The sequence below is a fragment of the Heterocephalus glaber genome, unplaced genomic scaffold (genome assembly GCF_053883595.1).
Source record: "Heterocephalus glaber isolate CG9 unplaced genomic scaffold, H.glaber_assembly_v1.0 deba00001613, whole genome shotgun sequence".
Lineage (NCBI taxonomy): Eukaryota > Metazoa > Chordata > Mammalia > Rodentia > Bathyergidae > Heterocephalus > Heterocephalus glaber.
Window position 1 is genome coordinate 36,423,638 of NW_028258384.1, and position 27,838 is coordinate 36,451,475.

The 27,838-nt window shown below is 35.2% G+C and overlaps 1 protein-coding gene across 2 annotated transcripts in view; it reads right to left on the bottom strand.

Moving 5' to 3' along the window:
- Acsl4 (acyl-CoA synthetase long chain family member 4) overlaps positions 1-27,838 on the bottom strand; it is a 97,335-nt gene that overhangs the window by 9,776 nt on the left and 59,721 nt on the right. Inside the window, exons 3-14 of one of the 2 annotated variants that reach the window (XM_004861442.3) lie at positions 25,735-26,264; positions 25,313-25,490; positions 23,729-23,838; positions 22,625-22,763; positions 20,756-20,906; positions 20,478-20,601; positions 13,248-13,319; positions 9,388-9,527; positions 8,299-8,471; positions 5,484-5,558; positions 3,260-3,451; positions 1,417-1,531 (exon numbers count right to left, since the gene is read on the bottom strand). In XM_004861442.3, coding sequence (XP_004861499.1) covers positions 1,417-1,531; positions 3,260-3,451; positions 5,484-5,558; positions 8,299-8,471; positions 9,388-9,527; positions 13,248-13,319; positions 20,478-20,601; positions 20,756-20,906; positions 22,625-22,763; positions 23,729-23,838; positions 25,313-25,490; positions 25,735-26,085 — 1,820 coding nt within the window. In that variant the 5' untranslated portion in view covers positions 26,086-26,264. The remainder of the gene's footprint in view (positions 1-1,416; positions 1,532-3,259; positions 3,452-5,483; positions 5,559-8,298; positions 8,472-9,387; positions 9,528-13,247; positions 13,320-20,477; positions 20,602-20,755; positions 20,907-22,624; positions 22,764-23,728; positions 23,839-25,312; positions 25,491-25,734; positions 26,265-27,838) is intronic. The other variant, XM_004861443.4, reaches the window with a different exon arrangement.

A 27,838-nucleotide genomic window follows, 5' to 3' on the forward strand; every position in this document is an offset into this window, starting at 1 on the left:
ATAGTGCTGCAAAAACTGAATATCCACATACAAACATGACGGTGGACCTTTACAACATGTACAAACTCAAAATGAATCAAATACCTAAACATTTATAAAACTCCTAGAAGAAAACATATGGAAAATGTTTCATAATAGATTTGGAGATTTGTCTTAAATATGACACCAAAAGTACAGGCAAAAAAAGCAAAAATTGATAAACGGGACATTACAATTAAAAACATCTATAATTCAAAAAACACAAAAAGCTAAGTGAAAATTGCAGTGTACTGGGAAGGGAGAAAAGATTTGTAAGTCATGTATCTGACAAAAGGTTATATAATAGTTAAAGAACTATAACTCAAAAACAAAAAATCCAAATAGCTCAATTTAAAAACTAGACAAAGAAGCCAGGCATGGTAGTACACTACTGTAATCCCAGCGCTCTGGGAAACTGAGACAGGAGGATTGTAAATTCAAACCCAGCCTTGGTAATTTATCGACTTAGTGAGACTCTGTCTTAAAATAAAAAAGGGCTAAGGATGTAACTCAGTGTGAAGGCCCTAGGTTCAATCCCCATTACCACCAAAAAAGAAAAGGCAAAAAGTTTGAAAATTTGAATAGCTGTTCCTCCAGGGATAACATACAAATAGCCAGTAATCCTATGCAAAGGTGTTCAACAGCATGAATCATTAGAGAAATACAAATCAAAACCACAATGACAGATTCTCTCACACCCCTTGGGATGACTAATACCTTCAAAAAATGTAAGCAAATGTTGGTGAGGGGGTAGAGAAATTAGAACACCTAGGCACTGTTTGTGAAAATGTAAAAATGTTGCTGCCACTATGGAAAACAGTATGACAGCTCCCCGACAAATTAAAAATAGAATTACCATATGATTCAGCAATTCCTCATCTGGGTATCTATCCAAAAGAACGGGAAGCAGGATCTCAAAGGGATATTTGGATACCCATGTTCATAATAGCGCTGTTCACAAAAGTCAAGAGGTAGAAGCTATAGTGTCCACTGACAGATAAATGGATAAACACAATGTGGTGTGTATGTACTGGGATATTATTCAATTTTATAAGAAAAGAAATTCTGATGCATGCTACAACATGGATGAACCTGAAGGACATTATGTATGCTAAGTGAAATAAGCCAATCACAAGAAGAAAAACAATGTATGTTTCTTCTCATACAAGATATCTAGAATAGTTAAATTCATAGAAACAGAAAGTAGAATGTTGATTGCTAGAGGCTGAGGAAAGGGGGAACTGGAGAGTTGTTTAACAGAAGTTTTAGCTCTGTATGATTTTCCAACCTTAATGAAATTTCTAAGAAAAGTTTGATGGTACACTTATGATTATATATAATCAAATTTGTTTCTAATTTTCCTTTCACTGTAAGCATGTGAAATATTTTGAAAGGTACCTTTTGGCAAAAGCACAGATGTTGTCAATAAGTGGACAGTTCTTCAGTGCTGCTTCTACTTTCCCAAGAGACACATATTCTCCTGCTTGTAACTTCACCAGATCTTTCTTACGATCTGTAGTCAGGAAGAATGTTAAGTCACCCACAGTGTGTTTCATTAATGTCTACAGAAATCTGATTTTCTTTGGATTTCATTGTTTTAATCTTTATTTACGAAGATACTTCTAGAATCTTGTTATACATAATGCTTGTTTATACAAATCAGTTAAAAAGAAAATGCCCAGTTAAACTAGTACTAGCTAAAAGTTATATCCTATACCCAAAACTTTAACATCTTATCATAATATTAAATGATACAATGAAATTAATGGAGAAGACAAGATTGAAGCATTACATTTCAATGGTAATTCTGCTCGACACTAGCTATGTGATCCTTGGCATATCAGTTCACTTCTCTCACCCACACTATTATCAGGGAAAATGATGCCTATCTCATACACATACATCATACAATCTGCCACATAGAGCGTGTTCAACAAATGTTGATTCCCATTTTTCCATATTTGATACTGTCTTTTAAAAATGACAACGCTTTAAGGAAATGGTGGAATGAAAGCCGGGCATGGTGGTACACACCTATAATCCCAACACTTCGGGAGGTTGAGGCAGGAAGATTGATTTCAAGTTTGAGTCCCACATGAGCCACTTAGTGAAACCCTCTCTCAAAATAAAAAATAAAAAAGCACAAAAGTCCTGGAATCAATCCCCAATACCATGAGAAAAAAAAGAAAGTAAGAATATGATGGCACAGGACAGCCCAGCTTGAATAATCATCAGCTTGACTAATAACCTTCAAATAGGTCATGATTTGCCTACCCATAGCCTGGGACCCCACTCTATAGAAAAAACCTTTAATTTCAGTGGAATTAAGAATCAAGAAGAAAAAAGGTTATTGGTTCTCAACTGTACCATGTTTCCTGAGAACTTCCATAGCAGATCAAAGACATAGATAAAGAATCAATTTTCCCTGGAAACCTCTAACTATATTCAGGTTAGGTATTGTAAAGTCTGGCAATATATTAAAATGGGTCACTAGAGGTATTACTCAAGGAACTCTATGGCTTAAAAAGGACCTGACTAAGACCCTGCAGACTGACCTTTATCAGCTAGTCAATTTTTAACTTCTGCCTGATTAAAGCGAACAGAATACTTCATTTGGAGTCACCTTTGGAGGTGACTTTACATTCAAACATGTAAAGATCTACTTCAATAAGCTAAGTGTAATGCTAAAGCAACTGACAGTCTTAAAACAGATTGGTGCTAAGGATTGACATCAATATTTTCTAAGGTTCAGGGCTAGTTTAAGCCATTTAAATGGCCAACAGGAAAAAATATGAACCCATGCTATCCGTTGGGTGGGGAGGAAAATGGAAGGGAAGGCTTGGAATAGAGTATTTCAGTAAATAGGTTATACAGAACTACATGTAGTTGACAAAAGAAAGATCTTTTCTAAATATATTTTTTTGTTTTTTCATTAACCAATCTGTTTTCCTGCCCCTTTTTCCTGGCCCTCAATACTGCTGCTATTGCTACTACTTACTAAAGTTCAGGTACTTCTCTGAATAATTTACCTGTATCAATTAATTTAATGCTAATAGCTACCCTATGAGGTTGATATCCTTGTCCCTATTTTACAGATGGAGAAGTTCAGGTATAAGTTAAATAACTTGCTCAAAATTTGAACCCATGAATCATTAACCCTATTGTTGTTCTGACCAATATTATCTTTTACATATGTTGAAATTACATAAACTAGAGAAAAGCACATAAAAAAGACACTGACCTATAATCTGTAAACATCCATCAGGATGGAATTCTCCAATATCGCCAGTGCAAAACCACCTCTGTCCATTTTCATCCACAGAATAATCCTCTGCCGTTTTCTCTTCATTTTTAAAATATCCCATGGAGATATTCTGCCCGCCAATTACAATTTCACCTCTGGGGTTTGGCTTATCATGAACTGTATAACCGCCTGAAAATCACAAAAGCAAATCAGCTATTCTTCTAAAACAAAACTTACCTTCACTAATTCTTAAAGCTCCTCTGTTAATATCTTCCTGCTGATCAAATTTGGCATCATTTTTATGAGAGAATATATTATAGCTTATATTTTATCAGTTTTACACTAGTACAATGAGTGATTATGATTTCAGGAGCATAAGGAAAGGCTCAAAAATAAACACTACCAACCATCACCTATCCCAAACCTTCCTGTGACATAAAACTTCACACTTAGAATGTTATTAAGGCTTGAGGCTCATAGAGCTCTGATAAAATAAAATCATCATAACAAGATTAATACTTAAAGCTATTATAAGTAAATTACTGATATGTTGTTATCAATGCATTTCAGTTTTTCTAAGGAGATTTCAACCAAAGAGAATAGACAGTGAGTATCTATGGGGAAAATTTTATTAATTTTGCCTGCGGCCTGTCATAACCTTAAAAATTAATACACAAAAATCAATGAAAATAACTGCTAAAATATTTTATTACTACTCACTAACACTTTATTATTGAATAAAGCTTATTTTACAGGAAAATATACAAAACTTTGAATTCATAAACTGAGATCTTGATTAGGTTTTATGTCATAAAAGGATTAAAAGCAGAGTTCTGTTCAGCTATAAGCTGTTCTTGTAATTTAAAAACTATTCAGTTAATTCAATATGATAAAACTCATGGTGACAAAACTCATTTTACACAAAACATTAAGTTCATTCCTATTATCTGACACCAATAATTCTTTGTAGCAAGGAAAACTCAAAATACATATTCAAAAACAAATCCGCTCCACAAATTTGACATCAAAACACGCACCAAGGATTCAGAAAATAAAAATTAAAGGCAAAGTTCTCCTTATCAAATTTTACTATACACATTTGTCTGATTTCAGTGCCTAACCAATAACTCCTCCAATAAAATTTTGATGCTGATGCCCAATACACATATACATATACTACCTTTATTTTCTTTAGATTATCATTGCAAATTTGGAATGACATTACCTTAGAATAAAAGAAGACTTAGTCCCAAAATGTAAAACTCTTGGAATATACTTGGCTAACACTAATTCAACACTAGCCTGTGCAACATAGCAAGATTCTATCAATAAAAAAATGGATTTTTAAAAAGAAATAGTTGTTTCTTTATAGATAACTGAAAATATTTAACATTACAAGAAATTCATATAGGAGAACATTTTTAGAAACTTCAGTTTATGTTAAATTAAGCTCATTCACTTTCTTAGGGTTTGGCCAAACTAATGGAAGCATCAACTATTACTTCTTTAAGCTTCAGTCCATGGCTCCATCCCAAAATAAATAAACTTTTTTAAAAGTTTAAGAATTTAAATTACTCTTTCTTTACATAACATGACTAAGCTACTATTTATTTAATAATCTACTACAGCACAGTTGATGTACATTTAGTGTCTTTCATTATTTTTATCATAGAAAGATTGGTTTACTTTTGCCTCCAGCACATTTTGTAGAAAAGATAATCACCAACCTCTGTAGTGCAGGTTTCCTCTAAGTGGCCTGTCTCTGCAGGTACATGTCAAAATTCAACTAAACAACTAGCTGGACAGGTGAGTCTCAATTATGAAAATCTTTTTTGTGGTCAAGATCTAAGATGTTGGTACAGTATATATATAATCAATCACTCTGTTCCCTAAAAATATGGGATTTCTTTCTGAGTCCCAAATCCTCACTAACAAAGGAGGCTTCAAAGGATCCTCACCTTCTCTAAACCCAAGGAAAGCCCCACTAAGAATGTTTTTCTACTTTACCATCAAGTAGATGATAAGTTGAAAATCTAGAATCTAGAGATTTTTCCTTTCCTCTTAGAAACTTAAATGTTTTATTAAGAAAACAAAGCACAGGCAACTTCAAAGAATCACGTGCTACAGCAGACAACTTAACATTACAAAGAAATGAGGTCTTGAAGCTCTCAGTGATTTTCTGTGACTCTGGAATCACTAGAGCTTATCGTGAAATTCTTACCTTCTTGCCAGTCTTTTAGTTTAATTTCACAGCAAATAAGAGGAGCTCCAACTCTGCCAGTAGTATAGTCAGTAACTATGAGATAAAAGGCAACAGAGATATTAGCATGCTACATTTCAGATGTAAACACAGAGATGCCAGAAACACTGGATTTAGAGCCAGAGTTTGAAAGAAAAGATGAGGCTATAGTGGAATAAGTGAAAAGAGTAATCTTTTTCCAGTATATCAACTCCATTTCCACAGTGCATTTTTTTGCTCTTCAGGGTTATATTTTAGTTAATCCAGTATAAAAAGTTTTGTTGAGGGACTGGGGATTTAGCTCAGTGGTTCCGCCGCCTGCCTTGCAAGTGGAAGGATCCGAGTTCAATCCCCAGTACCAAAAAAAAAAAAAGTTTTGTTGGAAGAGGGGGCCTGGCTCCACCATTATCTACCTAAGATTTTCATGAGAGATATTTTGATGAGAATTCCTGCTCTATCACTTATTGGGTGTGTAACTTGGACAAGTCACTTAACTTCTCTAAGCCTATTTTTTTACTAAAAGAAGCTAGTAATAGAACCTTCATATAGGGATATACTATGAGGATTAAATGAGATTATATGTGACTAACACTTCTTAGAACAAACTAAGTGTTCAATGAATGGTAGCTGATGTTATGAAACATGATGATGATGATACTATTCCTTTGCATTTTGAGATGACTGTTAGCAATAATCACATATCCATAGACAGCTTATTAAATACCTAGTGATGCGGAAAAGGTTTAGATAACTTAATAGACTGAATATTAAGGTAGTTGTAGAAGCAAAATAAATAATGTGTTCTTTTAAGATTTGCTTTTCCTGTAACTCCTTGTTTAAGGTGAAGATTATCTGACTCTAATCAGTAACTTCATTAACCTAACAAAGTTACCGTGCCAGGGTGAATTTACAATGTATATGGCCTATCTTGTGTCTGTGACTTGTAAATAGGAACTGGAATTGTATTTACATATCAAAGACCACTAGGGATGAGATAATGGCTAAAAAGGATATAAAAAGGGAAATGCTGAACAAAGGGTGCGGATATTGACCAGACTGGTTTCTGGCATGCCCATCAGCTCTCGAGAAGAAATTTTATTATTTTATCCGAATTCTGTGTCTCTGTGTATTTCTTTCCGAGATTTCCGTAACACTAGTACTGTGTTAAATATTGTGACTAAAACACACATTCCTCAGTGATCTAAGTAGTTTTACCTAGGAAGAAATGCATGTGAAACAATCTGGAGAACTTCTAAATGCAAAACTGGATGGTGCTAATGGCAATTACAATAGTATCTTAGAGATTAAAAGTATCGATATAAAATGAAAACATTGGGAAAGACTATTTTTGAGATGTCTGTGGGAAAGGATGGCTATGATCAGTTTACAAAAAGGGCATTCCAAGAGAAGGGAACAGAAACTACAGAGAAGTGATATCAAAAATCCCTGTATGCTGAAGAGACAACTGGCTTGTTAGAACAGAAAAGCCAGGTATGTGTATAGGTGGAGAATAATGATGGATAGGTGCGATGGTGCCAGACTGAAGACATTTTGAAAGCTAGGTAAAGGTGTATTTAGATTTTGTATAGCATCTATCAAGCAATGGGTGAGGCAGATGTGTCTAATTAAAGGATACAGGATAGATTTGATATAACACAGGCAGATACAGATGTTGAAGGCTGTCACCTCAGAGCAGTTGAAGTAATAAAAGGTTGGATGACAAAATTGGCATGGAAAGGAAGGAGCAGCCTAAAAAAGGAATGGGAAGATCTGGTGAACATTGAAGATATTAAAAAGCAAACATCTGAAGATTTCAAAGCCAATACCCTGAATGACATTAATGACGGTGATACTACTGTCACAAACAAGTAATTTAGCAATGGGGAGACAGTCTGTAAAAAGGGCATTGATTTTGGACACAATGAGTATAAAGGGATAGTGAGATCACTTTTAAAAATTAATATACCCCAGTGTTTCTCAATCTGGAGTGATTTTGCCTCCCAGAGGATATGTGGCAATGTTTGGAGACATGTTTTATTATCACAGCTGGGGTGAGCAAGTTACTACTAGTATCTGACTGCTAAACATCCTTCAATGCACAAACGAGCATGCAACAACAAAGAATTATTTGGTTCCAAATGTGAACAGTGTCAAGGTGGAGAAATGCTGCCTGAGGGTGTTGAAAATCACAGAATAGAAAGCAAAGAAGTTAAAAAAAAAAAAAAAGAAAGCAAAGAAGTCATAACAGGAATGTATATTCAAGAGGGGCATAAAAATGATACTTCATTCCAAGAGTACAGTTCTCTGAAGAAGTCATTATTGAGAGAAAGGTTAAAGGACCAGGGTGATAGAATTTTGAGGATGGATAATGTGGCATAAATATTTACAAGGCTTACAAATAAAAGGTACACATGATGCTTTTAAGTAAGCATTTATAAAACTATGTAGGTTTGCATTGAATTTGATATTATTTAAGAGGCATTATAAAGAAATCATGATTTCCAAGCTGGATGTGGTGGCACAAGCCTGTAATTCCAACTACTTGAAGGCTGAGGCAAGATTGCTAGCTTGAGGCCAGCCTCGGCCACTTTAATGAGATTGTCTCAATCAATCAATCAATCAATCAATAAATAAATAGGGCTGGGGATGTAGCTCAGTGCTCCTGAGTTCAAACCCCAGTATTGCAAAAAGAAAAATGGGAGAGGGGAAAGAGAAATCATGGCTTCCAAAGGTCATGCAAATGAATGTCATTAGTAGTAACTAAAACAAGGTGATGTGCCACATTCCCAATGCTTACCTTCAGTAACAGTCCCAGCACCACATGATTCTGTCAGTCCATAGCCCTGGCCAATGGGACAGCAGAAGCAGACATTCATGAACCGGTGTGTCTGAGGAGACAGTGGTGCCCCTCCAGACAGCATCATACGGACATTCCCTCCCAGCAGAGCCTTGACTTTTTTAAACAGTAACCTTGATGAAAGGGGAAATACGTGATTTAATATATGCATATATTATTCTTAATGACACACTAATTTATAAACTCTGGGAAAGAGTTTTCAACTTTGATGCCAGAAAATGTGAAATCAAAACTGAAAAAATGCAGTATTGGGAAACTGTTCTGAAACATACTACATGAATGTAAATGATGACCTCAAACAAAAAAGCTTCAGTTATCTTTGGAACATTTAATCACTTACCTTATCTTCCTTCTAATGAAAAACACTTACTTATCCCTACCCGCAAACCAAGACCACATTTAAAATTATTGTTATATTCATATATTTACCCTGCTATTTTATGAATGCAATAAATTGGAAAATTTTATGCAAAATAAATCTTGAAGGTCACCCTTTTTTTAGTTAGCTCTGATACTTTTAAAATTCAAGTGTCTTGATTTAAAAGTTTATTCTAGTTTACCTTCATGAGACCAAATTTTATAATTAACTTGTAAATATTTGATGATTAAAATTTGCCCAGAGTTCAAGGTCCTCTGTTTGTTGTATAAACAAAGAGACTTAGAATAGAAAAGAAATTCAGGGCCTGGGGATTTAGCTCAGTGGTGCTGCCGCCTGCCTTGCAAGTGCAAGGTCCCGAGTTTGATCCCCAATACCCAAAAAAAAGAAATTCAGCATTATAATCATGGTGGTAATACTCAAACTAAATTTAACTTGTCATTTACTTATTTATCTCCCATATTTACAAAAGCAAAAAAATTTACAGGCACAGTGGTATATACCCATAGTCTCAGCTGTCCTGAGAGGCTGAGGCAGGAAAATCGCTTGAGCCCAGGGAGTTCTATGCCAGCCTGAACAACACAGTAAAACTCTGTCTCAAAATAAATAAATAATCAAAGCCTCAAACCACAGGGCCTATAAGATGTACTTACAGATTGCAAAGAGGTGCATCATATCCTTTTTTGATCTGTTCCAATTTGTAATCATACCCTATCTTAAACAGAGTTTTCTGAATATAATTCATTTCTTGAACTTTGCTCATAACATTCTTATAAATTCTATCCATGATTTCCTAAAAAGTAAACAAAATATTCAATAATCCTAAAAGAATTGCATCAACACTGAGATAGTCCTTAAATGGAAATAATTATTTGCAACATATTAGGCAGACATTTCTAGGATAATGGACATACTCATTTCTTTCACTATAGAATTCACTTGTTCACTACTTCAAGAAGACTAAGGGTAGTACATATATTAAAATAACACATTATACCCCATAAATACATACAATTATTTGTCTATCAAAATTAAACTAAAAAATTTTAAAAACTAAGTACAGGTAGAGGGGTTTCTCTAGTTCTACATACTAAGTTCATCTAAATTTTTAAGAAATGTTAACTAGAGTATACAAAATTTATTTAGATTTCACAGAAAAAAAATTCTTGAAAATTCTCTTCTTTCAAATAAATTCACTTACTCTCAGACAGTACTGAAATACCCACCTATGTTGAATCTAAACCTGATAATTTTCTCTTTATTAATATGACCTTGTGACTATCTTACACATGGCAGAGAGTGTTATGGTTACTTAAAAATCAATGTCCTTGCAATTTAGGCATTTCTATTCCCTTTAAATGGGACCAAAGATAATAAGAAAGAACAAAATTCCTGCTCATAGCTACTTGGAAACATAAGAGACAGGATGAGATTTGAGACACATCGACTTCCAGACTAATACATACAACACAACAAGCAAACAATCTAATCACTAAATGATGCTGTATTGAAATTACTTAGTACAGATTAATAAGCACTGTCACATATGTCACATACACCACACCTGTTTGTAAATACATGGTTCTAAATATTTAAAGAACCAATCATCAATGTAAATAAGGTTGTGCTATAATGAATAACTTTATGGATGGTTCTTTCAATATTAGAATAGAGTCATTCACAAATGAGGTCAGCAGAACCAACCTTTAAAAAGGCTACCATGGCATTCAAGGCAGTATAAGTCTTTTTTTTCATTTCCACAAAAAAAAATCGAATTACATAACTAAAATATTTCTCTCAATCCACAACTGAGAAATTCGAATATTTTTGCAGAGGGACGCTACCATCCAATAACCACATCTCTTAAAAAAGCATAATATACATAATGATTAGGGTTAGGGCATATGGGACCCTAAAACGCACACAAAAACAAATGTATGGGAGTGAGGCAGATGAGTGAGAACCACTTTCATTACTTTTTCCAACACTAGATATTAAACACAGCCATGGAGGGCCAGGGATTTAGCTCAGCAGCACCACACCCGCCTGGCAAGTGCAAGGTCCTGAGTTTAATTTCCGGTACCAAAAAACCAAAAAATAAATAAAACAAACCAAAAAAACCACAGGCATGGAAACACCTCAGTAAGTAAGGAATACAATAAAGTTGCAACACGTTGGCAAAATTTATTGTCAACTCACCAAATTATCCTTTATTACAAGCTAGCATTACATGATGTTCAACTGATTCACTGCTTATAAGTAGTGATTTATTCTGAATTCTTACATTGCGGATATTAATAGTACTAATTCAAATTTTTAGTCTCACCCAGGAAAGCAATGAACTCAGAAGATATAATCTATCAAAAACAATTCTAAATAAAGAGTCTTTCTTTGAAAGAGTCAGGGGACAGAAGGAAGGGATGGGGATGAAAAAAGTAATCAAGATGTGTTATACACATGTACCAACTCCCCGCAAAGAATGTAAATACTGGGGCTAGGGATTTAGCTCAGTGGTTCTGGCACCTGCCTTGAAAGAGTAAGGTCCTGAGTTTGATCCCCAGTACCAAAGGAAAAAAAAAAAACAAACTAAAAGAATGTAAACATTATGGACTACAAACATAGTAATTTTTAAAAAGATAAGAAAAAACCAGTTTATTTGTAAAGAAGTAGGAGGAACTAAAGGAACCAAAAAGATCTGGTGAAGCACCAATGGATTTGCAACACAGACCATTTGCAGTGAAGAAGTAAAAGGAAGAAAGTATCACTAGAACCTGGATAAGGACTGTAGCTATGGTAAAGACCTGGTTAGAGCTAAGAGGAAAGAGTCTGTCCAATGGGTGACTGACCCTTACTAAACTCACAGCTCAGTAGAGAAGGAAAGGAGGTGATAAATATGCAGACCTCTCTCTATCTTCCTACCCTTTGATCTTTCATGAGCACCTCCAACTGGCTGAACCTAACCAGAAATTACAAGGCAAGGAATCTCTTGTATTTCATCTGTAGATGTTAGCTTCCCAAAACACAAAGTAGGAGAGTGAAGAATGGAATGGACAATGACCAATTAGAGGAAAAAGAGCCTATCTGCTAACTCTTGCTTATTCTTTAGGCCTAAAACCAGAGATTTTTTTACATCCTTGACATCTTGGTCCTTTATGTTCCCTACATTCTCTGAAGTTTGGGTAATACAGTCAATATATTTTTCTCAAAATTAAACATAAAACAGTGTTTAATAGATAGTCATAGTGGTTAAGAAGACTTCAATACTAGATTGGTAGAGTTCAAGCTCTGATTCTACAACCCATAAACTATGTGACTTTGGGCAAGTTTCCTTCTGTACAGGAAAAAAATGTGGATAACAGGGCAAACCTAGCAGAGAATTAATGATGATTAGCCTGGAACACAGCATTATGCTAGCTATTCTTAGCATCATTTCATGATGGGTTTAGTCAGAAGCCTCTCTTCTCAGTTAGAAAACTTGCTGAATTCAATGGTTCTTCTAATTAAAAAGGTAAAGACATCTCTAACTTATTCTAATTCTTTGGTTATTTGATAATTTTGTGTTTTGAAGCAAAAACAAAAAACCCGTAAAATATCTTCCATCTGTAATGCTTAAAAAACTTGGACTGAACATAATACTATCTAATCTCAGACCTTGCATGTACAGAAGTAATTCTGTGGAAGATGGTGGCATAAGATTTTAATCTTAATCCCACTTATCTGGTCATAAAGCAAGTAGTAGAAATACACAGTCTCACTGGGGTTTGCAAAGTATAATGGTGCTAGAACATATTTGACTACACAAATTTGAAACACTGCAGCAAATGTTTCAAAATTCATCATTACAAGGCTATAAAATGTAAGATCTTTTTATGTATGCCCTAGTAGGGATTGAACCTAGGGCCTTGTACATGCTAGGCAAGTGCTCAACCACTGAGCTACACCCATGGCCCCAAATCTTGGGGTTTTTTTTAGGGGGGGAATAATTCACATAAGGATTTTGAATATGAAAGATTAAACTTTGTTTACTTTGGAAGCTCTCTCAAAAGGTTAGCTTTCCTTAGGTAAGATAAGGAGGTCATAGGGCCTTCTGTCCTATTCTCTGCCCTGTCACTGATCTCATAACCTTGGAAATGCTGCCTTGGCTCTCTGGGAGGCCTAGAGTTTCCTGGGTTTTTTTTAAATTAAGAGATTAAACAAAATGATCTTAGGAATATATTCTACATTTAAATATTGTGATCAAGTCTCACACTAGATAATTTGAATGAGGTCCTTTTCATCACCTAATTTTCGAGTATCACCAAACACTTACAAAAATATATTTCTGAAGCTTGCCATTTCATCCTTCCCAATATACCTAAGATTTTAAGGAACACATTTGCCATGATTCCAACAAAGTAAAATTACTTTAAAATGCATACATATATCTAAGAGTATTACTTTTAAAACACTCAAAGTCCAAGCAAGAAATTATATAAGCAACCCTCTTCTATCCATATTCATATTCTGTACTCACCGGAACAGCAGCCATTAGTGTCGGTTTCAGTACAGTACAGTCTCCTTTGCTTCCCTTTTTAATTTTGCTGGACTACGTTAAAAAAAATAAATACAATTAAGGAAATCAACCTTAGGAAAAATGTTATAACTATTAATAACAAAGATACAGGTTACACACAGAATTTGATGTTCTACTGTTCTGTGAGTTATCTGTTACAATTATCATAATCTACAAGTCCACAGTCTAAATTCTTTAGTCCTGTATCCTATAGATTATGGCTTCTAGCAAGTCTCAGCTTTCTTTAGAGAAGAAACTCTGATCTTGAATGACAAGAGAATGGAATATTTTAGTTAATCAAATATTCTTATTAATAATATATCATCAAATGTACCCCACACTGCATTTTTAAAAATGTGTATTTTTTGTACAGACTTCATTTTCAGAAAAAAAGTTCATTAAAACAGCTTAATATTAAAACAAAACTGAAGGTCATTTTAACTTTCTTTGATTTATCAACAGGCAAAGACACATCTCAAAGTCACCACAATGAGCATCAGTTAACATCATACAGAAATGCTAAATTTGATAACATTCCAGTTGGTACCATAGGGAGGACACTGTCAGTGGCCAAGTAAGGATATGCATGTGCATGGATGCCCATGCATGCACATATACATATACATTTCTTCTTTCTTTTTCTCTCTCTTTCTTTCACACATATATACTATGTATTTTGGATTTCAAATGTCAAATTGGTATGTAGAAAAATTAAAGTCAACAGTGGTATATCCCTGTAATCCCAACTACTTGGGAAACTTAGGTTGCAAGATCAAGAGTTCAAAGCTAGCCTGGGCAACTTAGCAAGACCATGTCTCAAAAAAATTTTTTAAGGCCAGGGATTTAGCTCAGTGGTTCTGCCGCCTGCCTTGCAAGCTCAAGGTCCTGAGTTCAATCTCTGGTACCAAAAAAAAAAAGTATTTTTGATAAAACACGTGAAATAAACCACATTCATCTACTTAAAAAGGTAGACAAAATTAAGAAACTCCTGTAGTGCAGTTAATTAATCTATCAATTTAGATGTACCAAAGGCTAGCCAGGGTACAGGGAAAAAGAAAACCAGCTCTTAAGAAGCAGTAATTCACAAGAACCACCAGCATGGTTATATAGAAGGTTCTCTCCTACTTTTCTTTAACAGAGATAAAGGAGATAAAATAACTCCTTGTGTTTTATTTCTGTGTAAGTGTGCACACATTTGTTAGAGGAATCTTATATACACACATTCACACCATGTGCAGGGGTGCTCTGTTGGAGGAGTGCTCCATAGAAAGAAAATGGGCTTGCAAGTCCTTCAGGTAGGAGCCATTCTCTGTGTGTTTACTGACCAGGTTTCACTGTAGAGAAAAGTTCCAGAGTAGAGGAGCCACAAAGAGATCTTTTTTGTTTTCTTTATTATTCTTACTAATACTGGTTGAGTGACCCTTATTCAAAATACTGGGGACCAAAAGTATTGCAGATTTTGGATTTTTTTCGGGCTTTGGAATATTTGTATATAAACTGGGAGCTATCTCTAGATAGGACCCAAGTATAAACACGAAATTCATTTATGTCTCATACACACCTTATATAAATTACCTGAAGATAATTTTACACAATATTTTTAGTGCTCCTGTGTTCTGACTACAACTCATCACATAAGGTCAGGTGTGGAATTTTTCACTTGTGGCATCTTGTCAATTTTTAATAAGTTTTGAACTTTGGTGCATTGTGGATTCCAGGTTTTTGGATTAGGGTTGCTTAACTTGTATTATCAGTTCTTTTGCCTCGTTATGGTCACAGAAACCCTGGTTATGAAAACATTGCTATTATTTGCTACCTTCAAATGTAGTGCCTCTGGTTCCTGTGTTTTTCTAATTTCCTAAGTGAGGATAATTCCTGAGATTTAGAATCCTAGTAGATTGAGAGTCTTTATAGTCACCAAGTTCATTTAAAAAGTGGGTACCAATTATCCGTAATAGGATTTGAATGTACTACCCCTTGGCCTAATAGACAGCAACAATTAAGTCAGACCAGCAAAAGATTCCAAGTATCCCTCCTTCCCCATACTGAGGCCACTGGTGCTAAAATCATTTTATCTTTTATCAAGATGGCAATAATCAGAAGTCTACATGTGCATATTAAATTTAATCAAGCAGTACACTTAAGATTTATGTACTTTAAATTATACATCAAAAGCAAAAAAGCCAAACACAAAGGTGTTTGGAATCTCAAATCCAAAAACTCTATTATTTGTTTTACTATTATAAAACCTACCTACCCTCTCCCTAAATAAAAGGTACTACATGATGAATGTCATCATATTGTATACAAAAATGTACCAATAAATTTAATAAAAAAATTAAAAAGACAAAAGGCACTACAATTTTTTAAAAATTAATTTTATTGGTACATTTTAGGTATATAATATAATGACATTCATCATTGGAAATTTGCACTTTTATAATCTCTCTTGGTTCTTGTTTTTTCCCCATTCCCCTGCCCTCCCTTCAACCCTTCTATCCCTCTCTACTTACAAAGACTTCGTTTCCATTTTTTCATTTTCTCATATTAATTCCATTCCCTTCTTTCCTTTCCCCTACCCCTCCCACTTCCCTTTCCCCTTCCCCTTTGCCCCTTTTCTTCCTATTTCATATTATCTATTATACCTTTTAGTCCTGATTTACACTTTCAGTCTCTCACACTAGAGAAACTATTCGGTATATACACGAGTGTCCTATTTATTTCATTTTTATCGCCTCAATGTGCATCCATTTAGCTATAAATGTCTCTAATTTCTTACTTTCTATGGCTGAGTAATACTCCATTTTAATTTTAAAACCACGTTTTCTTTATCCAGTCTCCAGTTGATGGGTAATTGGGCTGCTTCCAAGTTTTAGCTATTACAAACTGTGCTGCTATGAACATGGGTGCACATATATCACTGTGGCATGATTCTTTTAATTCTTTGGGGAAGATACCCAGCAGGGGAAAAGCTGGGTCAAATGGGACTACCAGTTCTAGTTCTTTGAGGTATCTCCATACTGATTTCCACAGTGGTTGCACCAGTTTACACTTCCACCAGCAGTGCAGCAGTGTTCCTCTGTCCCCACAGCCCCACCAACATTTGTTATTGGTTGATTTCATGATAGCAGACATTCTTTCTGGGGTGAGGTGGAATCTCAACGTTGTTTTCATTTGCATCTCTTGAATGACCAGTGATGTTGATCATTTTTTCACATGTTTATTTGCTATTTCTCCTTCTTTGTCTGAGAAATATCTGTGTATTTCAGATGCCCACTTTTGGATTGGGTTTTTAAATTTGGGAAGTCTGTTTTTTAAGTTCTTTATAGATTCTAGATAGTAGACCTTTGTCTGAAAATTTTTTCTGAGATTGTGAGTTGTCTCTTCATACTGCTGGTGGTTTCTGTTGCTGTGCAGAAGTTTTTAATAAGAAGAGATCCCACTTGTTGACTGTTTGTGCTAGTTCATGGGCAACTGAGGTTTTGTTCATAAAATTGTTTCCTACATCAATGTCTTCAAGAGTTCTACCTAATCTCTGTTCCAGTTGGCTCAGCGTTTCTGTTTTAATATTTAGATCTTTAATGGACTTTGATTTTAGTTTAGTGCATGGTGAGAGATATAGGTCTAGTTTTAATCTTTGGAAAGTTGAATCCCAATTTTTCCAGCACCATTTATTAAAGAGGCTATCTTTCCTCCATTGAGGATGTTTGGCTCCTTTGTCGAAGATGAGGTGGCTGAGTGTGTCTGGACTTGTTTCTGCATCTTCTAACCTGTTCCACTGGCCCTCAGGTCTGTTTCTTTGCCAGTACCATGCTGCTTTTATCACAGTAGCTTTGTGGTATAGTTTCAAGTTGGGGGTTATTATATCCCCCTCCATGTCTCTGTTGCCTAGGATTGCTTTTGCTATTCTAGGCCTCTTCTTGTTCCAGATGAATTTTTAGACTGTTTTCTCAAGGTCCGTGAAGTATGCTGCTGGGATTTCAACTGGGCTTGCATTGAATCTGTACAGCAGTTTTGGAAGTGTGGCCATTTTCATTATGTTGCTTCTTCCTACCCAGGAGCAAGGGATGTCTTCTATTTTCTGATATCATCTTCAATCTCTCTTTTCAGAGTGCTATAGTTTTCAGAAAAGAGGTCTTTGATTTCTTTTGTTAGGTTGATTCCTAGGTATTTCAGGTTTTTGGATGCTATTGTGAAAGGAATTGTTTGCCCTATTTCTCTCTCAGTGAGTCTGTCATTGGTGTAGAGGAAAGCTATTGATTTTTGTGTGTTGACCTTGTATCCAGCTACTTTACTGAATTTGGTTATTAAGTCTAGAAGACTTTTGGTGGAGTTCTTGGGGTCTTCTATATAGAGTATCATGTCATCTGCAAATAATGACAATTTGACTTCTTCATTTCCTATCTTTATTCCTTTTATTTCTTTTTCTTGTCTAATTGCTGTGGCTAATGTTTCCAAAACTATATAAAAAGTAATGGTGATAATGGACATCCTTCCTTGTCTTGTTCCTGATTTTAGTGTAAAGGATTTCAGTTTTTGACCATTTAGTATGATATTGGCTATTGGTTTTTCATTGATGGCTTTCATCAGATTGAGGTAGAGACCATCAATTCCAATTTTTATAGGGTTTTTATCATAAATGCATGTTGGATTTTGTCAAATGCTTTTTCTGCATCTATTGAGATGATCATATGGTTTTTCTCCTTGGCTCTATTGTTATAGTGTATTACATTTATTGATTTGCATATGTTGAACCATCCTGCATCCCTGAGATGAATTCCACTTGGTCAGGGTATATGACTTTCTTGATGATATTCTGCATTCTATTTGCCAATATCTTATTAAGGATTTTGGCATCTATGTTTATTAGTGAGATTGGCCTATAGTTCTCTCTTTCTGTTGGATCTTTCTCTGCTTTGGGGATCAAGGTGATGCTTGCTTCCAGGAATGAATTTGGGAGTATTGCTTCCTTTTCAATTTCATTGAAGAGTTTAAACAGTAGTTGCAGTAGTTCCTCTCTAAATGTCTTGAAGAATTCAGCAGTGAAGCCATCAGGGCCTGGACTTTTCTCAGTTGGTAAGTTTTTAATTACGCTTTCAATTTCACTGATTGATATTGGGTTTTTTAGAATTTTTACGTCTCCTCTGTTCAACTTCGGTAATTCATGTGTATCTAGGAATCTGTCCATTTCTTCTGTGTTTTCCATCTTATTGGCATATAGGTTCTGGAAGTAGGTATTGATGATCCTCTGGATTTCTGCTGGGTCTGTTGTAATTTCATCCTTTTCATTCCTAATTGCATGGATTTGGGCCTTTTCTTTCCTTTTTCTGTTTCTTTTTATTTTTTGGCACCAGGGATCAAACTTGAGACCTTGTGCTTTGAGGCAAGTGGCAGAACCACTGAGCTAAATCCCAGGCCCTATCTTTCTTTCCTTTTTCTGATAAGGTTGGCTAAGGGTTTGTCAATTTTTTTTTATTCTTTCGAAGAACCAACTCTTGGCTTCATTGATTTTTTTGTATCGTTCTCTTAGTCTCCATTGCATTGATTTTTGCTTGAATCTTTACAATTTCCTCCCTTGTATGAGTGAGTTTTGGGTTTGTCCTGCTCTTCTTTTTTAGAAGCTTGAGGTTCAGCATCAGGTTGTTTAATTGGGCTCATTCTGTTTTCCTAATATGAGTATTCAGTGCTATGAATTTCCCTTGTAAGACTGCTTTCGTTGTGTTCCATAGATTCCGATATCTTGTATTTTCATTGTCATTTAATTGTAGAAACTGTCTGATCTCTTCTTTAATTTCCTGAGTGATCCACTGGTTAGTCAGAAGTGTGTTGTTCAACTTCCAAGTGTTTAAGAAATTCTTGTGGTTTCTTTTGCTGTTGATCTCCAATTTCATTGCACTATGGTCTGATAATATACAGGGGATAACTTCAATTCCTTTGCACTTACTTAAACATGTTCTATGGGAGAGTATGTGGTCTATTTTGGAGAACGACCCATGTGCAGCTGAAAAGAATGTGTATTTTAATTTTGTGGGGTGGAACACTCTGTAAACATCTGTTAAGTTCATTTGTTCAAGAGTTTGATAACCTTTTTTTTGGTACCGGGGATTGAACTCAGGACCTTAAACTTGTGAGGCAGAAGCAGTGCCACTGAGCTAAATCCCTGGCCCCCTACTACAATTTCTAACTATGAACACTAACAATGTGTCTTCTTACCACCTGCATGTTCCCTCAGACTCCCAAACAAAAAGCACTGTTGCCTGAGGATCTCAAAAATAACTGCTGAGCCTGCAGAAATGGGAGAGGTAGAACTACACAGTGAAGTCATTTCTATCTACACTTATGTTATCCTTCAGTACCCTGAACTCCATAGCTACTTTAGTAGCTTTTTCCCCCACTAAATCTATCTGACTGAAGCTCTTCTACAGCAAATATTCCAAAAGAGAATCAGTATTGTGGGCAATAGTTATTCAATGTATAATTCTGGATGTGCTTAAAATACATGAGGGAGCCTTACCATAGTTGGGTTTTCTGCCTTGAACAACAGAGAGAAGGGAGATCCCTAAACTCAGAATAGGCAAGCAAGGGCTACCTTTTGAGATGCTGCAGAGCTGTCCAATAAGAAGAACTTCCTACACAGATGGAAATATTCAGTATCTGTGTTGTTCAATATGATAGCCACTGGTCACATGCAGCTACTGAGAATTTAAAAGCTAGAAAAAATGGGAAGCCAAATTTTGAAAATTTAAATGTAATTAATTTCTATTTAAAGATGTGACTAGTAGCTACTGTATTGGGCAGCACAGATCTAGAGAAAATTCAGAGGAAACCCAGGCCAAAACCCTAAATCTTCTCAAAAGAACCCATCAATGCTCTTGGAAAATATGTCAAAGAGGATCAGTGTATTTATATTATTTATCTTAGCTCCCAGAGTAAAAGTCTAATCCCAGAGTAAAAGTCTAACACAGAAAGACAAGATGAAAATAATTATTCATTTCAAAATAATCTTAAAATATGTAGCTGCAGCAATGCTAACAAATCCATAAGGTTATTTACTATAGCTACATATTGCCCATGAAAGCTATTTTTGAAATCCCAGAAAATATTTTAACTGAATTAAAAAATCTAATGTTTCAATAATATGCCAAGAAATGTAACTTAATATAATCATGCTAATGTACTGAAGTTTGTCACCTGGTCAGACAGTGTAAGTGGAGAAGAATATCCAATCCTACAGCCATAGGTAAAGCAAGATATCTCAGCTGTCAATTCTAACACATGAGCCAAAGGTAAGTAGCCAATATATGTGTCCTTTGGTCTAAAATAAAATAAGAGAAACATTTTAATCATTCTTGAAAAGGCATTTAAAATGAGAAACATCAATAACTTTATCATTTAATATAGACTGAGTTTAGAGAATGCTGAACATAAGCTCAGTGTTTCTAAGAGTAAGTTGAGTAATTCTCTCTTACCCTAGTGCAGGTATCCTCTCACATTGCCCTGTCATTCCAGCTATCAAATTGCTATGATGCATCATCACTCCCTTAGGGCGGCCAGTAGAACCACTGGTGTACATGACGATGGCCATGTCTGAAGGAGTTGGTCTACTTGGAAGAATGCTAGCTAAATGATTGAAAAAGCACATTTTCTTCAGTTCAAAAGTTAAATAGTTACAAAATAGTATATTTCAATTTTGTATAACGATAAACAGTCTAAAGAAAATACTCTATTAATGGTCAAAGCAAAAAGTTATCAAATTCTGGTTAACTACAATGATAATTTCAAACTCAATTTCATCTATTTTCTGAATGTTTTGCCTAATCTCTTCTGCCCATGACCCTTCACAGTGCTATATACAGAGCAGTATTATGGAAAGACGGCTAGGATTGTAAAGAATCAAGAGGATAGAGTATTGTGTGAGCTTCCTTTAGGCCTCATTTTTCTCATCTCTACATGAGTCAGTTTAACCAGATTGTGGTTCTTAATCACTATTGGCCATTTGAATCACCATAGAGCTTATACACAATAGTATTTTGGAACACCATATCTGAAAATTTGGACATGGTATGTCTAGGATTAGACAAAAGGTGACTCTCATACATAACCTTGACTGAAAACTACTGGAATCAATCTTTAAGGTGATTTCAACTCTAAAATTCGAAAGTTAAACACCTTTTACTGAATCAGTGGAATTGATAACAGACTCCTACAAATCAGGGCTTCCCAGTCAGGAATATTCCAATCATGCAGGGTAAACCTGGTGTTGAGACATAATTCTCCATGGTGGGTCTGTTGTATTTCTACACATCTTCAAAGCAGAGGCACTGACTTTGTTTGGACTGTCTTTTCAAGGATTTTTATACAGAGCTAGTCTCTCCACAGCAAAAAGCAGGCATACTTATTGTGCAGTACATAAAGATAATAAAATACTTGGGGGTTCCCTAAGTTGGATGTTGCTTTCCTATGACACAAATGTTCAGAGGATGCTCTGACTGCTGCTACTGTTATGAGTAAAAGACTGTCCTTCATCCCTGAACTAAAAGTTTTCTGTCTCCAAGAAATTTGGCAGGCTCACTTTTTAGTTTATGAGTAGGGCAAAATCTCAGACAAACTATATGCCATTTTCAGCACATAGTAGAAAGCTATAATCTATACCTGTGATTGTAAACACATGTTCATTCTCTAATGGTAAAATATTTGAGGCTAAGTAGAGGTTCAACCAACATATTCTCCTACCAAAATGAATCCTTTCCTCATTCCATATGGTACAGTATTGTGACCTTCACATTTAACACAAGAAAATTATTCAAATGGAGTATCAATTTCTTCAACTCTCTTGTCTAATGACCAACTGAAACTTTGCTACAAGGTGCATTTTACTTATTTCAAATGAAATATCAGTTGCTACTCCTCCAGCAGAATAAATCTCAGCATTAATCTTGGTGAAAAGCTTTCATCCTCTGAGACATCATTAAGATCACTAGTAGTATTAAGCATTAGAAAAAATATTAACTGAATGGAAGGCCTGAGATCTTTTCCTTTTATGAATCTAAATTGGAAGGTTACTGTAAGTTACGTTTTTAAAAAGAAAAGTTCAGCAGAAGCTGCCATGAAGTCTAAATTTATCACAGCACAACTATTCATCAAATTTTAAACAATGGGTTACCTTTTCACGGAGAAAAGGAGAGAAAATATTAATCATGCAGGGTCTTGATAGTTCTTAAACATTAGTAACTTTTTAAGTCAAAGAACTTTAGCATTTTCACTCATGGCACTTTCTAAACTACTAAAATAACAAACCTCAAATAGATGAGTAAATTCATTTTAATTGCTTTACTTACAGTATTCTGGCTTGGATCCCAACTCTTCTACTGATTGCATGCTGTGAATCTCAAATCCCTCAGGGTACTCTGCTTTATTGATAGTCTTATTATCCACATAAATGATGTGTTTAACACAACTGATCTCTAACAGTGCAGTCTGTTGAGCAGAAAGAAACCCCAATTTTTAAATTTGAGCCTGCCATAAAGTTCACTTTTGGATACCTTCTGGTACTATCAGTGAACAATGTGATAAATTAAAAAGAAAATTTTACTGTTAAGGGCAACTGGACAAATTCAGAATGCCCTAAGATTATGAACGTGGTACACAAACCATTTATATCTTTAGAATGAAGACTAAAAAAACCAAATGAATTAAAAGTAACAATAAGTAAAGAAAATACAGAAGGATATAAAATGGGATATCAAAGTTTTTCAAATTTGGGAAGGAAAGGAGTCCAATTGTAGTTTTCTTATTAATATATTTTCTTTCTTTTTTGTTTCTTATCTTTACAAATATGTGATCCAGCGGTCCTACTACTGGGTATATATTCAAAAGAAACAAAAATCACTATGTTGAAGAGACATGTACACTCCCATATTTACTGCAGCACTATGCACAACAGCCAAGAAATGGAAATAACTGAAGTGTCCATCAATAGATAAACGGTTAAAGACAGTGTGGTACATGTACACAGTGGAATGCTATTTAAACATATAAAAAGAATTAAATCCTGTCATTTGCAACAATATGGATGGAACAGAGATCATTATGTTAAATGACATATGCCAGGCATAGAAAGACAAGTACTACATGAGCCCACCAATGGGTCCTAAATTACAGTTAGATAAGAGCAAGAAGTTCTGGTGCACTGTTGCACAGTAGGGCAACTATGGATAATAATTATGTATTGAACATTTCAAAATGCTAAAAGAAAGTATATTGAAAGTTTTCACCATAAAGAAAGATAAATATTTGAGGAGATAGATACGTTTATCCTGATTTAAACATAACACAATTTACACATGCATCAAAATACACTTGGACCCCTCAAAACTTGTACAATCTTATATTTTATATATTAAAAATAAATTCAAGTTAAAAAAAGAAAATTTGATATTTACCTTAAGTTTGCTTTCCAGAAGTTCAACACTAGTAATCAGATAGGAAGCTTCAGACTCATTTAGTCCATGAACTACTGCTTCTTTGCCAAGTGTAGCATACAAAGTCACAACTATATAATAAAACAAATACAAACATTAAATGATAAATGATTATTAGAAAGATATATTAAAGTCAATCCTTAATGACAGGTACACTAACAGAAACAAAGTTATTTTATAATTTAGTTGTATTTAAGTCTCCCTGGTACCTAAAAGTTATCCTTATAAATTCCTAGGAGAATTTTTTTAAAACCAGATGAAATCCAGAAATACTAGCAGTGCCACAACTGCTTAAAAACAGTTAACTGAGATGCTCAAAGCCAACAGGTTGTAGCTGAACTCTTAATTCAGGTCAGGGCCAGCCCAGCAAGGGCTCCCATGTGGCACACATTTTTTTTATTGGTCATAGCTCCAAAGAATGGATAAATTCTTGAAAATTTCAAGGATCTCAAAGTCAGAAGACCAGCCACAAATAATGTTCTTACTGCTTCCAGAAGTGTTTTTCAGTGGGTCCAATTTCAAATCCTATTGATGACTTCCTACACCTTATGTGAAGGAGCCAAGAAAAACTACTTAGGAACCACCAGACAAACATAATGTAAACTGAAACAAAGATCAGTTAGAATCAAAGGAAATCTGTTAAGCTTAGAACAGATATGGAAATTTAGCATTTGGCTAGTAACCCAAAACAGTAATATGGCAAACTTTTGTTTTTGTCTGTGAACTCTGCACTGGGTAACGAACATATCTTTCCCACATGAACACAAATGTGACCATCTTTTCAAAATCCATGGAATGAAACAAGTTTATGAATTAAGGTACCACTGTATTTTTGGCTGTATGAAATGCAAACTGTGATTCCTATATTAAACCTATATTTTCTATTTCACCCAATAAGCAATTATCACATGACAAGGCATTGTTCTGTACTCAATTTTTAAAAATTATTTCTTGCACAATCGCAAAAAACAAATGCTTAAAAATTAGAAACATACCCAATTTTACTTTGTATTTAAATCTCTAATGCCACTTCAAGTTGTCACATGTCTCATGGAAAATGGAATAAATCAAACAGGACTCAAAATGAAGCAATGAACTAGAATTATCCTACCCAAAGCTTTTCCTTGTTTTAATCGGTTTGTGTATCGCCTCCAAAATCATACCCCCTGACTTCCAAATCTTTCAGGTACAATTAATTTCCAATTGAAAAGTAAAATTCTAAATTGTATCCATTAAGCTGCCAATTCCCTTACTACCTCTTAGATGTTACTATCTTTAACAGGAATTATTGGTATCTTTAGCCACAACATTACACATTGTTTTATGGATATAATTAATGTATAAAAATGGCAAAACAATAGGCACCTTGTTTCAAAGTGGTTTTGTTTTGTTTTTGTGGTGCTGGCAATGGAACTCAGGGCTTTACACATTGTAGGCAAGTGCTTTTTCACTGAGTTACACCCCCAGCATGGAACATCTACTCTGAAAACGGGAGCATTTTAGAACAAGTTTCACATATAAGAAAAGCCTTCACAAAGCACTTACGAGGAAAGTTGTACTTAAAGCAGGTCTGTGCCGCAATCATCCATTCAGCCCTGGTCTCACAGAAAATAGCAATAGTGTTCTTTGGTTTCAGTCCCAATGCGGTGAGTCCACTACCAAAATTATTCACTCTTCGGTTTACTTCAAGATAGTTCATCCACTTATAATTCCCAAGAATTAACTGTTAAAGTGAGGTCATCTCTAATATTAGTATATTTATTCAAACAAACAATTAAAATATTATTCAAAATGTAGAACTCTGAAAATGCCCTTACATGACAATATAGAGGCTAAAAGCACTTTTCTGAGAACTTACACAGTACTATAATAGAATGCCAGCATGTTTAAAATGCACTTGATTTATGATAAAGCAAGATGTGCATTCCTCTTTAAAAAATAAAATAAAAAGTACAAAAGTACTTTACCTTCTTAAAAACCTTTCCATTTGGCTGCATTTCATTTTCTTCACTTAGGATTTCCCTGGTCCCAAGGCTGTCCTTCTTTCCAAACTTGGATACAGCATGGTCAAATAATTTATCCAGAGTGTCTGCTCCAGGGATGTCTATGACAGCTAATGAGTCGAAGTGTGTGACAGAGCGATATGGACTTCCAGGTTTGTCTGAAGTGGGCTTAGCTTTTATTCTCTTTGCCATAGCGTTTTTCTTCTTAGCATTGGTAAGAAAACACCATGGAATAAATATAAGGGCACTGTATATTGTTATTAACAAGTGGACAGGCAGCAAAATAATGGTGAGCACATTTAGTTTAAGTTTCATAGTGAAAAGGCTTCTAAAACGATGTTTATGTCTTGTTACTTTTGGCTTCTGAAAGCCTTATTTTGCTGAAGAAGGCAATAGTGGAAGCAGCAGTAAGAGTAGCAGTAGAGCCAAGGCAGATCAATTTTAGTGATACAGATAAAAGTTAGTAATCTTTGGAAGCCAACAATAAAGTACATCTGTAGGTGAAGACCACAAACCAGGCAGAGACCAGGGAAAAAAAAGAAACAAAATAAAACAATAGTATTAACAAGCTGATAGCACAATTGATTGAAATATTCAGATCTTTATTAGTTTATATAACTGATTTGACTCAGAAAGCTGAAATAACTGGTCTGAAAGACTGGCATTTTTCCATTTATAATCATTATTGATATAAATTTTTTTAAGTGCACCAACTTCTGAATTTAATTTTTTCTGAGGTTTTAGGTGGGCTGGTACTCTGCATATCATTCTGTAAGTTTGGGGTGGGTGTAAAACTATTTCAATGCTTACACAAATGCATGAATGATATTTAAGTTTGGCCATATTCTAGGAGAGTAGGACATGTCAATAATGAGTTTTCTCTTAAATATGTATAATCAGACAAGATGAGTAGGCCTCAACCTCTAGGAGATGGAGACTTTGAGAATCCAATAAGAGCTATGAACATTTTCCCCCACAGAAAGATATGCAAACGGAAATACACAGTTTCAGGCAATTCTAACCTCAGTATCTGCTGTCAAGTGTGACTTTGAACAAGTGGTATGACCTGCCACTTAAAGCCATACATCAGCAGCTTCATACTGCTTGCATTATCTTCTCCATAGTATTACTGGGAGAATCCTTTGTGTTCTCCATTTAAATTCCACAGGCAATCATAATCAGTTCCTGGCACATACTCTCAACTCCCTCACCATTCTCACTTTGTACTTACTCGGCTAAACTACAACCTGGTTCAATACAATTCTCTACCTAATCTATACCTGTACCCATGCAGCTAGACTTGGAGAAACACATGACTGTGCTGAATGCCTGGCTTGAGGTTCATGATTGCTACACTTCAAGTGGACTCTCCAAGTTGTACAGAAACCACACTGCACTAATCTACTCACTGGCCCACTCTTTTGGTTTTCCTACCTCATTCTCCCTTTTCAGAGCACCAAACACTCTACCTCCATCCTTATTCTCAACTACTGATCAGGCTTAATATAGTGGGAAGAAATGAAACTAATCAAAAGAGAAACCTCACAGACTCCCACAGGCTATATCTATCCACATATTCACATCTGTCACCATAACCATTTCTATATAAACCACTGATGCTCCCACCGGAGGCCACCCCTTGATTTGTGCCCTACATCCACATGGACATGGTGGTACTATTCTATTTAGCCCCTTTCATCTGCCCCATTAATTTTTCCTGCTCTATTGAATCATTACCACCAGTGTCATAACGGTCTGTTATCTCAAAAAACTTTACTTTCTTTTACCTAACTCTCAGCTAAAGCCCATTTCTTCGCCTTCTCTTTAGCACTCCTTGAAAGACTTTGGCTATGCAATCTGTCTCCCAGTTCTTTCCTATTTTCTTTGGAACCCACTACAGGAGGGCTCTTATTCTGCCACCACACAAAATTGCTCTGATCAGTGTCACCAATAATTTCTATATGCTGATAGATCCAAAGGTCAGTTAAAGCACAGTTGTTCTTCATCTTCCTTCACCCACTGGTGTCCTTCACCCACAGCTTTTATACAGCTGCCCCCTCCTCTGCTT